An 11,716-nucleotide genomic window follows, 5' to 3' on the forward strand; every position below is an offset into this window, starting at 1 on the left:
GATACGACGGGTCTTTTCCTTGTCAATGGGCGCCGCATAGAGCCCGCCGACGAGCCTTGTCATGACATTATGAAGGAGTACGAGGCGTTCCATTTCCTGTTCGTCATTTGGTCGCGAATACCCTGCTTATCACATAGCCTCGGGTTAGAATTTATGATCGATAATGTCGGCATCTTTGACCGTTACAAAGAGATATTCGGCTTGGAACGTACTACCCGCTCGAAAAGCGTGATATCGACGGCCATGCTCAAAAGGATAGTCGAGCACACTCGAAGCCAAGGATGTCGCATAGCTCGAGCCTCCGCTATTTCATGACACAGCCGTGTTAGTGAGTGACTTCATAAGTTGTCCGCCCTGCAAAGATGGCCGGATAGAAGGAATGAGGCTTGACTCGGGATACCACTCACGCCGCATCGTCCAAGTCGTTCTCTAACTAAAAAATAAAAAGAGATAATGTGGGGGGGGGGGGTGAGGAAGTTGAGTTGTAAAGCGTGGCTCACAGCCAGAAGCTGGCTTGAACGCATTTGATGGATTGCAACTTGTCAAATCCAATATATTTCTCTCCTTGGAGCCCGTCTTATTTTCCCTAGTCCAACCGAAGCCTTTTCTCTATCACAAAATAGCCTGAGTGGAACAGACAATGAGATTCACCTCACGTTGGAGTATTCAATTCTGATTGTGAACGGTCGTCCCACAATGGAGCTGGAAGCATGCTGCCCTGCGCAGCAGAATATGTAGCCCGTGTTGCAGAGAGCACGTTCTGCGGGGTGCAGAGTTCATGCTGGTCTTCCCCCACGCCGCCACGCCCAACGTGCTTGCAGCTCAATCGGGAGACGGCGACCCTGAAACCTCCTCCCGCATCCGCACGTCACTGATGAGCCGCTTGCATCCTCGCTGCCCAATGAGATGCCGCCTGAGTAGGGTGTGGAGGCAACGGCAAGTGGCATCGACGATATCCGGGCAGGCATGAAAATTCTAGGTTTGATTGATTTGAGACTCGGAACCCGCCTTGCCCGCTACCACGCCGTAATGTCCTCTACCTCAGCCTCGCCGAACGTGCTGCTCTTGGTCAGCTCACCGACTGAGCTCTCCACCGCCACGCCGTTGGTGTTTTTGTTCATGATATCCGGGAGTGCTTCCCTCAAAAAGTCGAGCGTGTAATGGTTGACTTGCTCAAACTGCAGGAGGAAGGCGTCATGACCTTCAGGGCTGTCAATCCTCTCTAACCGAGCGTTCTTGATGTGCTGTGCCAGTTCTTCCTGCTCGGCAAACGTAAACAGGCCGTCGCTCTCAATACCCAGAACCAGGGTTGGCTGCTCAATCATGGCCAGAGCCTCGGCTATTGTCCCAGCACGGCCCCGGCTCACGTCGTGAGTGTCGAGCTTGCGGGTCATGGCAATGTAGCAGTTACTGTCGAAGCGCTTGACAAACTTGCCGCCCTGATAGCGTAGGTACGACTGAGCAGAGAAATACGTCGAACTCGTTGGCATTACTTCACCGCCCGTGAGGCTGCCGTTCTTTGGCCCGTGAAACTGCGGATCGAGGGATGCGTCTCCGCCTTGGTCATACTTTGGGGCCTGCTCCCCGTCGCTGTTTTTGCGGGATGGGCTTCGCGTCCACTTGTGTCCGTCGTTATGAGTATGGAAGTGGGCTTCGGAGGGCGTGGAAGGCGTTGGCCGCTCGCGGATCGTCTGTCGTCGTGAGGGGTCGGGGATGTTTCGGCCGAAGCGAGCCTCGAAGGAGTTCCGGCTTCGGTACGTCAGAAGTGCAGCCATGCGTGCTGCGCCTAGCCCGGTCGAAGGGGGGTCGGAGAAGGAGTAATAGCCGTCTTCGTACTTGGGGTCGGCATAGATGGACTGTCGTTGGGCCTCGCCCCAGCTAATTCCCCAAGCGCTGTGCCTGCTCGAGGTGGCGATGGGCACGATGCACCGCACATAGTCCTTGCCGAAGTACGCCCATTCGAGAACGAACATGCCGCCTAGTGACCCGCCGATGACCGCGGCAACTTGTTTGACGCCAAGTTCGTCCAGGAGCAGCTTGTGCAACCTACACAGATGAGAATCAGCGCCTCTCAAAGATGAAACGGGATACGTACTGGACATCGTCTCGGATGGTCGTGAGAGGGAATTCGGGCCCGTACCGGCCCTTGGACGGATCGCCGTCTTTAGCGGTAACCGGACTGGCGGTGCCGTAAGGACTTCCCAGGCTATTCATACACACGACGAAGAAGCGCGACGTATCGAAGGCTCGGCCAGGCCCGCCGAGCAGAGGACCCCACCAGTCGCCTACATCGGCGCTGCCAGTGAGGGCGTGGCAGATGACCATGACATTGTCGGCATCGGGGGAGAGGGTGCCTCTCGTGGTGTATGCTACGGGCACATTGGAAAGCGTGACGCCTGATTCAAGAGTGAAAGACGGGATTACGGCGATCTGCTGGTGCGGGATGAGCTCCGCGAACGGGTTCTCGGGCTGCGAGTGTATTCTTTCTTGGAAGTATTCAGTCACCGCTCTTGTCGACGGAAAGGCATGAGCGTGTTTAGTGGAATGGATGGGGTGGGAAGAGACGAGGGTGAAGGTTATTAAGGTAGCGACCAGAAAATACTGGGATTGACTCACCGTACACTGGCCTCGGACCGTTCTGCACACTATCTGGAGTCATGGTGTATAGTGGGATGAAGAAGATGAAGGGGAAAGGATATGGGATGGTTTTGGGGGGGAAGGGGGTAATTTCAGGAACTGGAGGGAATTAAAGGAATTTATTTATCTGGGAAGCCCTTTCACGGCAGTTGACCCGCGCTTTCAGAATCTGGGGGATTCAGATGCGGGAGTCATGGAGAGGAGTCGGCATCAGTCACAGCGGTAACAGCATTTTTGGGGCGGCATCTGGGGCGGAATCTGCATCGGAGCCGCAAGCGTGGATTGCGCAATTGCCAGAAACATCCATGTCCCCCGAACAAGGAGTGAGAGTCTGGCTGTTCCGAATGGCCGGCAATCGGCCGTTGGACGGGCTCGACGGCCAGTGCGTTGGTGGGTCACCATTCGGCCGGCCGATCGCGCTTGTTGTTCTGAAATAAGTTTCCTTTACTTTCAATTACAGCCAAGTTCTGCGTAACATGCAAGTAGCCGCTACCTTACGAATACTCGTTACCCCAAACCTTCCACTTGGCAGCCTTGTCAAATGAGGCTGACCCACCTATCTGGAGCTTTTTGTTGCAAGTTGTTGCAGTGAGTGCCAGCCTGCCAAACGCCGCGCCAAGCTACGATTTGGCGATTTGGCGATTTGACGCGAAGCTCGTTCTGCTTCCGACCTCCGACTTCTGAGCCACCATCGTAAGTCATCACCTGGCAGCCCACACCGACCTCTTTTTTTGTCGGTGCGCGGGACAGCACGTGTTGTTCAAACCATTTGTCAAATAGGTCAGTTTACCATTCATTGCTATTGTTCTAATTACCTGCCGGTCGCTCTTTGGCCTTCTTTTCCCGCCTGCGCCTTGTCCGAAAAAGCCAACCGCTTCGCGCATCCCCTCACTCCCATCCTTCCATATTCGCATCGTCAGCAAAATTGCCTTCTAACTTGTGCACTCAAGAATCTCCAGAATTGGCGCCATTTCATTTATTGCGAAACACGACGTCGACTCCCGGCTACCCGCCGCACCTCGATAAATGACCCGGCTTCTGCGACTCTTTCTTTGACGATGGCTCCGAAGCGCAAAAGAAACGATCGGGGTCCGAGCGATGTTGGAACTTCACGGCCTTCCCCACATCGGCCCTCGGATACCACATTGGGACAACACGATCGAAGCTTCGATGGAGGCCGTAACAGCCGTGGCGGTAGGAATTCTCGGAGAGGAGAGCGTCGCGATTCCTCCCAGTCTCATGTCCTGAATCCGTCACCCAACGGCCCCGGTCCCAGATCGCCGCCGCTGCCGAGGCCATCGAGCTCGTCGTCCTCGGTCCCCGTCCCCCCTCCAACAGTAACAGCAACACCGGCGCCGCCGTCGATTCCAGCTACCCCAGCACCACCGCCTTCCCCCATCCAGCCCTTCTACGATTACAGCATCGTTACCGATGATCGCGTGACCAGATGGGCGAAGGGTGCACGGCAGGAAGTCATCGAGCACGGCATACAGTCGCGAAAGGATGAGGACCTCACCGAAGTCGCTATGATATTCCAGGAGCTCATTCATTCCGTCACCGACGCCCGGCTTGACGGCACCGATGCCGGCGGAGTTGTTCAGGAGATTCTAGGGCCTGACTTATCTGATGCGGATCGCAATGCTGCCGTGTTCGACCCTCATACCCTATTCCTCGACACTGTGTCTACGTTTATGGACGTCGAATCCGGCCCGCTCCGGCCGCAGCTGCACGACTTCATGGTCGCAACCAACGTATCGCCGGCCCTCATGCGCATCATCCTGGACCCGCCAATTCTTCAATATCTGGATCTGATTCGCGAAACCTTTTTCCGAATGGGAGTTCGCCAGTCCACGAACCTGCTGTACCGCCAAGCAAATTACAACCTATTGCGTGAAGAAACTGAGGGCTTTGCAAAACTCGTTACCGAGCTGTTCACCACTAGTAGTGCCGATCCGCCCAGATCCGACGTCGTGCAGGCCACTTTCAACAAGGTTATGGGCCTTATTGGGACCTTTGACCTGCACCCTGGTCGCGTACTGGATGTCATTCTGGATGTCTTCGCCGCCGTGCTGATCAAACAGTTCCGGTTTTTTATCAAGTTCTTACGCGTTAGCTCGTGGTGGCCACGCAGCCAAATTAGTCTACCGAGCAAGCTATTCATCGGCGGCCTACCTATATGGGCTCTGCCCCAGCATGACGATTGGGCCGCCACCGCCGAAGAAGAGGTCGACCTCGCCCAGCAGCGGTTGGAACGGGACATTGCGTTCTGGGAACGAGCCCGCAAGCTCAAGCTCGATGCTTATTTTGAGTTGGGCGGCAGGCAACTCGCCGCATCCGAAGAGGAGCGCCTGGCAACGGGCACCACCGAAGGCGGTCCGGAATCGAGCATCGAGCAAGATTGGATCAAGATCACGAAGACCCTGCCACCACCAGGCAACCGGGATGCTGCCCAGATGCTGGGTTTCAAGCTACGCTTCTATACATCCGAAGCTCGTGACCCCGAGGATACCCTGCCCGCAAACCTACTCTATCTCATCTCACTGCTCATCAAAGTCGGGTTCATCTCGCTAACTGACCTCTGGAATCATGTATGGCCGCTGGACGAAGACATGGAGGGCGTCAAGGTCCGAAAGATGAAAGAACTCGAGGATAAAGCAAAAGCGAGTCGACCGGGTGGCGAGCAAAATGCCTTGATGAATAGGCGGGGGCCCTCCCCGGGACGACATGCCCCCGCCGCCAGGCAGTCCTCCCCCGCCGCGACGCCCCCGCGAGCAAATTAGATTCCTAACAAGGCCTCGGAACCGAACGGAGGGGAAAGCCCGAGTTGCGCGAGCCTGATGACCAGAAAGTCCTTTTACTCAAGTGCCTCCTCACCATTGGCGCTATTCCCGAATTCGCTTTTCATCATCGGGCGGGCACGATTGGATCCTACGAGCATTTCCCGACCTCATCCCGCTTCTTTCACCGCATTCTCCACCATTCCGTCGAGGCCGTCTTCCAAAAGAGCTGCCCGACGCCCTCGGTTACGGCCGAATGTCCCGGCAAAAAGCAGCTGGATCCCGACCAGTCAGGCGCACCCAAAGGACACTTGAAGCTCAAGACACCGGCCCCCAAACGCGCGCTGAGATGGCCGAACGCAGACCAGAACGATGCTAAAGATGGGCCTTCCTACCGCTTTTACTGGGATGAGTGGGCCGACAACGTCCCAGTTTGCCAGACCGTGGACGACATTTTTACCCTCTGCGACTCGTTCCTCAACATCATTGGCGTAAATATCGGCCTGGACGCCGCTCTGGTTGCAAAAATTGCCCGAATCGGCAATAAGAACCTTCACGATGATCCATCACCCGACAATGCGGGGCGTTGGCTCAACTTGCTCAAGCGCCTGCTGGTGCCGTCCTTGAGCATGGGCGACCCCAACTCGTCGGCCGTCGACAGTGTATGGACCCTCCTCAAACAGTACCCTGTCCGCGACCGGTTCAACGTCTACGCTGAGTGGTACGAGGGGCCTACCTCTCGACTTGAGCCCGTGCAAAGGGCCTTCGCTCAGACAAGGCTGCATACCCTTAGCAAGATGAAGCGGCTGTCGCACAGCAACATCATCCAGATGGCCAAGGACCTCGCAAAGATTGCCTACCCGTCGCCCGGCATCGTTTGCAAGGTTGCCCTGCAACAGATCGAATCGTACGATAATCTGATCGAGGCCTTCGTCGAATGCGCCAAGTACTTCACCGATCTAGGATACGATGTCCTTGTCTGGTCCGTATTGAGCTCTCTTGCCGGCCAGGAGAGGAGCCGCACTCAGGCGACCTCAGTATTGCTCACAAGCAAGTGGCTTCAAGCGCTCTCGCGCTTCTCTGGGAAAGTGTTTCAGCGCTATTCCAACATGGACCCATTGCCTATTCTCCGCTACGTTCACAGCCAGCTTTTGCAGGGCAACTCGACTGACCTGCTCATCTTGGAAGAGCTGATTGAGTCCATGGGGGGCATCGTCTCTGGGTTTGATTTTACCGATGCCCAGCTGCGTGGCATGACCGGTGGGGAACTACTTCGCCGCCAGACGCTTGTCAACCTCGGTGATAAGCGGGAACTGGCAGTACGGAGCGCACAGCGTCTTATGAAGGCCTTGTCGCAATCAAACCTGGCGGGGCAGCTTCTCATCAATATCGCCCAATATCGACAGAACGCGATCTATCAGATCACGGATGGGAACGCGGTCATCAAATACCTCTCCACCCTTGTTGACGGCGCCCATAAGGTTCTCTGCCGGTACCTTGACCTGCTCCTCAGCAATTTAGATCCCGACACTTTCAACAGCTTGGTGCCCGACGTCATCCAGCTCATGCAGGATTACGGCCTCGACGCTAATCTTGCTTTCATGATTCGGCGGAACAGCATTCGTTGGGACACGAAGGCCCTCCCCTCTGCCAAAGACGGGCCGCCGCAACCTGCCAAGACCACAACAGACATCGACGGCGACGTCGCCATGGAGACGGTGACGGTTGACGGTGCATCAGCCCAGACTGACGCCAACGACACAGATGCCAGGGATGGCAGCAGCCCGCCACCAAAAACACCAAACAGCCGTTTGCCAGAATCGCTTTCCGACGCTCTTGCGCCGCTTATCGACGGGATTCCCCAGGTTTTGCCCCAGCAGTCGTGGCGGTACATCTCGCCAGCATGCTACGTGTTCTTCTGGTCCCTGCATCTGGGAAATCTGGTCTGGCCTCAGGACAGCTACGAAGCCGAGAACAAAAGGCTCAAGGCACAGGTGGCAGAATTATCGGCCACCGACCGGTCGGACACCCCTCGTTCGATTGCCACCAAGAAACGGAAACGCGAAGACGTCATGGATCAGCAACAGCGCCTCGTCCAAGAGATGAAGGATGGGATTGAACGATTTCAGAAAACCAAACTTCACATCGGCAGGCAGACCAACGGCTGGTTCCCTGCGGGTATCCAAGATCCCAACGCGACGTCGGATACGCTGCTCGAAGAATGCATCTTGCCTCGTTTGCAAGTCTCGCCCGTGGATGCGGACTATTGTTTCAGGCTGATCAAATTCTTGCACGAGAATCCGAAGTCGAACTTCAAGCTCATGCCGCTTTACGACCGGCTGTTCAACCACAATCGCCTCCGTGCCCTGATCTTTGCCTGTACCGTCCGCGAGGCAGAGCATCTGGCCCGCTTCCTCAAGTTTATCCTCAGCGACCTTTCTAAGTGGCACAGCAGCAAGACTGCCTACGAGAAGGAGGCGTTGGGTCTGAGAGAACTTCAGGGCGCTAAGACTAGGGAATACATCGGCTTTGCTACGGCCTTTGACGACAAGGGCAAGCCGACCGAGTTTACCGAGCATGATGCCTTTAAGGAAATCCTGTTCCGCTGGCACAAGGAGCTCAACACCGCTCTGCGATCATGCCTTAACGGTCTGGAATGGATGCATATCCGGAATGCAATCAGCATCCTCAAGGGTGTCATCGATTTCTTCCCGGCCATCAATTTCATGGCGGACAAGTTCCTGGAGCAGCTCAACACCATTAAGGATCGTGAGTCGGCAAACCCCAACGCCCCCGAGTCCACCCAAGGGCACCGCGTCGACCTGTCCGTGACAGCGCAGACCACATACTCTGAATTGGCGAGGAGAAAGTCCAAATGGGTCCTAGTCCAAGCTTTCCGACCGGGCGCTGTAAGTACTTTTGCTAAGACTCCGAGGGCGATAGACGCTAACCGTCCACAGAAGAGCGACGGCAAAGACGAGAAAGGATCCGCAGTGCCAACCACCTCATCCCTTCGAGGTTCAGCGGCAACATTCAGGTCTGGTAGCGCCCGTCCACCCCATCCCTCCGAGGTTGAAGATGGAGAGGTCGACGAAAAGAAGGCTGGGAAGGCGGGTGCAAGAGTGAACGGGCCGAGCCTGTCGCGGCCGTTACCGGCCAGGGAACCGCCAAGGGACGCTCCGGCCCCAAGGACAAGCTCGGCGGCCCCCAATCCCGGCAGGCCTATCACTCCAAAGCCTCTCTCAACGCCGCACGCCGCCAATCGACAAGAACCGCCACCCAGGTTCTCGACCCTCCCACCTGGTGGACCCGGCCTTCCAAGCAGGCCAGATCTGCCCAGCAGGCCTGATGTACCAGGATCCAGGTTTGGTCCGCCTCGGAATGACAGGAGAGACATCCCTTCGAGAGACGCTCGGGACTATCGGGACGGCCGGGAGCCAAGGGATCAACATCAACGGGATGCTCGTGATCTCCAAGCTGCTCAGGACAGAGACTACCGCACACCGGAAGGGCCACGCCCAGAGCGCCCCGCTCGCGACATCCCAGCATCCGATAGGCGTGCGCCTGACGCTGGACAGCGTGAACCAGGTCCGCGAGCTGCTGGCCGCGATGCTGGCCGTGAACCCAACCGACTTCCTGACCGAGGGCGAACAGAGATGCCGCCGCGTCGACACGACCATGCGCTGCCCGGCGATCGAGACAGCCGCCCTGATAGCCGCCCGCCGCCACGGGAGAGGGGAGTTCCTCACGGCCCGAACCGATCCGACTCGAGGCCTGCAAGAGAGCCTGCTGCCCCCACCCCGTCGGCGCCCGCCATGCAAAATACGGTTCAGGGGCCATTGATCAACCCGGAGCGCGCTCGAATTATCGATGTTGAGCGACCAGAAATGGTCAATCCAGCCAGGGCTGCTCTCATCAACGACACACGGGAACCCCCAACCCGTCCCTCGCCGAGAGACCCGCCCCGCGAACGCCCCCCGCGGACGGAATCGCCAAGACGATCCGATCGCACGATAGCTGACGCCCCTCAGCAGGACAATACCCGTGACGATCGCCATAGCCGGCATCGCCATTCCCCCCGTCCCGAAACCCCGCGGGACGCGCACAGGGAAACTGCAGCTCCATCTTCACGGCCGGACCGGGTTGCGGAGCGCGAGGAAAGGAAGGCCGGCCCTAGAGACTCCTACGCCGGCCAATCCCGCTCGGATCACGACCATGGGAGACTTAACCAGCAGGACCCTAATTATGGCCGGCTGAACCCCATCCAGTCCGTTGCCGATATGCCAGTGGGTGCGCCCTCGGGTCCTCGAGGCCGGGGTGGCCGGTCTTCTGGCAGAAACGGCCCTGCCAACGGGCCACCGATGCGGTCAGACAATAGGTTCCCCGCTCTTGAGCCTATTCGTCCACCCACTCCCGAGCGCCACCCGCCAACCGGGCCCTCCGCTTCGCGTCCTCGTCGAGGACAGTATGACGGCGCCAATTTGAACTCTCCAACATCAGCCGCCCCCCCTTCGGTGGGAGTGCACCCGGATAGGGTCCGTCAAATCAACCAAATGCCGGCCCCTCCGCCGCCGCCCCCTCCCCCGACAGCACCTTCGGGGTCGTCGGGGCCATCAGGCGTTCATCCGGATCGTCTAAACCAGATTTCTGCGCAGCCACCTGGGCATGGCTCGCAAGCCCGGCCCCCGATGCACACCCCGGACCGTTCATCGATGCCGGCGCCTAACTTGGTAACACGATCAGCGCCGTCCGGCCCTAGTGCGGATTTCTCATCGGCCCCTACCGGCCCTGCCGCTGCTGGCGACAGGATGAGACCAGGCGGTCGACAACTCCGGGGCATCCAAAGCATGCTTGACAAAGCCTCTGCCGACAACGCGCGCGGCCCAGGCCTACGCACGTCTCGATCGCGACCTAACCTAGCGGGTTCGGATGCCCAAATACTAGTTGGCGCCTCACCTGTAGGTACACCCGTTCACGAACGGCCACTTGAGTCATTCCGAGATTCATCTCGCCGTGAGAGCATCGACCGTACGCCGCGCGGAGCCGAACCGATCCAGATCGCTAGCGACACCCGCGACGCTCGCGATGCTCGTGACACCCGCGATGCTCGTGACGCCCGCGATGCTCGTGACGCCCGCGACAGCCGAGACACCAGCAACCGGGGCCCTATGAATGGCGACGACTATGGTTCCAGCCGCAGCGAGCACGACCGTAGCCGTCGCGAGCATCACAGATCGGAGCGCAGCACTCGCGCTTCTGGGCGCAGCAGCCGGGAGCGTACCCCGGATCGAGAACGTGGCGACGCCAAGGATCCCCGGGATCACAGAGATCGGGATAGGAGGTCATCTAATGTGCCGGGAAGCAGCACCCGCGACGAGAGGGATGCCCGTCGGTCAATGCGGGAGTCGACGGGCGGTGGCCGAGAACCGATGCCTGGCGGTGGGAGAGATCTCGCACCGCCGCGCGAGTCGAGTTCTCATCGTGGCCATCGTGGGGAGGGTCCTCCTGGGCCGAGGGGTGACGGGCCACCGGGTGGAGGCAGGGGCGATGGAAGCAGAGGGGAGGATTATGGGCGGAGTGGGACTTCGAGGGGCAATGCGCCGCCTCGAGAATCGCGGTCGTCGAGATTGGGTGATGAGCGTGGAGATCCACGTGGCGATGAAAGGGCTCGGAAACGCAGAAGCGAGGGTGTAGATGCGGGGAGTGGAAGCCATCAAGATAAGCGACAGCGGCGCTTGTAATGATTGCTGTCGACACCATATCATGTCGCGAGCAAATGATGGCTGGGAGGTGCCAAGATCAGCACAAGGTGTTTAGTACGGTGAAAGGAGAAAGACTACGATACGAGATTGCGAAGCATATCAGATCAGATTGGAGGATGCCGATACGGATACAGTTTACCATTACCCATCGGCTTCATCAAGACCGCGAGGACAGCGGCCGGGGCGCATTCTACTAGTGTTTCGGGGCGGAATCAGCATTCGGCAAGAGACATTTCCACTTATTACATTACACTTCTTCCCGGCGCCATCTGTGAAGAGCCAGGCCCAATACTCCGAGCACGTCACTGTACCACGTCCGGCGCATCAACATCTCGTGCATGCGAGCGAGCGGGCATGAAGATGAATCATGTCCCCCACGGCCGGCAGTGCGTGGATTGCATACGATCCGGCCACATTGGCCCTTGTAAAATCTTCCCATTCAACACAACCTGGACATCCGGAAACTATTCTCCTTCCACGCATTTATCGAACATAATATGGCCTCTATTACGACGACGAACTCGGGTTTCGATCACCCAC

The 11,716-nt window shown here is 57.9% G+C and overlaps 2 protein-coding genes across 2 annotated transcripts; one reads left to right on the forward strand and one right to left on the reverse strand.

Moving 5' to 3' along the window:
* Window positions 1-1,016: 1,016 nt before the first annotated feature.
* On the reverse strand, window positions 1,017-2,659 carry CHGG_03967 (uncharacterized protein; the record flags this gene model as incomplete). Its single annotated transcript, XM_001223180.1, has 3 exons — window positions 1,017-2,046; window positions 2,096-2,486; window positions 2,617-2,659. The coding sequence occupies 3 exons, from the start codon at window positions 2,657-2,659 to the stop codon at window positions 1,017-1,019; spliced, it is 1,464 nt and encodes a 487-aa protein (XP_001223181.1).
* A 1,036-nt stretch (window positions 2,660-3,695) lies between these two features.
* Window positions 3,696-11,155, forward strand: CHGG_03968 (uncharacterized protein; the record flags this gene model as incomplete). Its single annotated transcript, XM_001223181.1, has 2 exons — window positions 3,696-5,310; window positions 5,430-11,155. The coding sequence occupies 2 exons, from the start codon at window positions 3,696-3,698 to the stop codon at window positions 11,153-11,155; spliced, it is 7,341 nt and encodes a 2,446-aa protein (XP_001223182.1).
* Window positions 11,156-11,716: the final 561 nt, after the last annotated feature.

Source organism: Chaetomium globosum, genomic scaffold, assembly GCF_000143365.1.
Source record: "Chaetomium globosum CBS 148.51 scaffold_4 genomic scaffold, whole genome shotgun sequence".
Lineage (NCBI taxonomy): Eukaryota > Fungi > Ascomycota > Sordariomycetes > Sordariales > Chaetomiaceae > Chaetomium > Chaetomium globosum.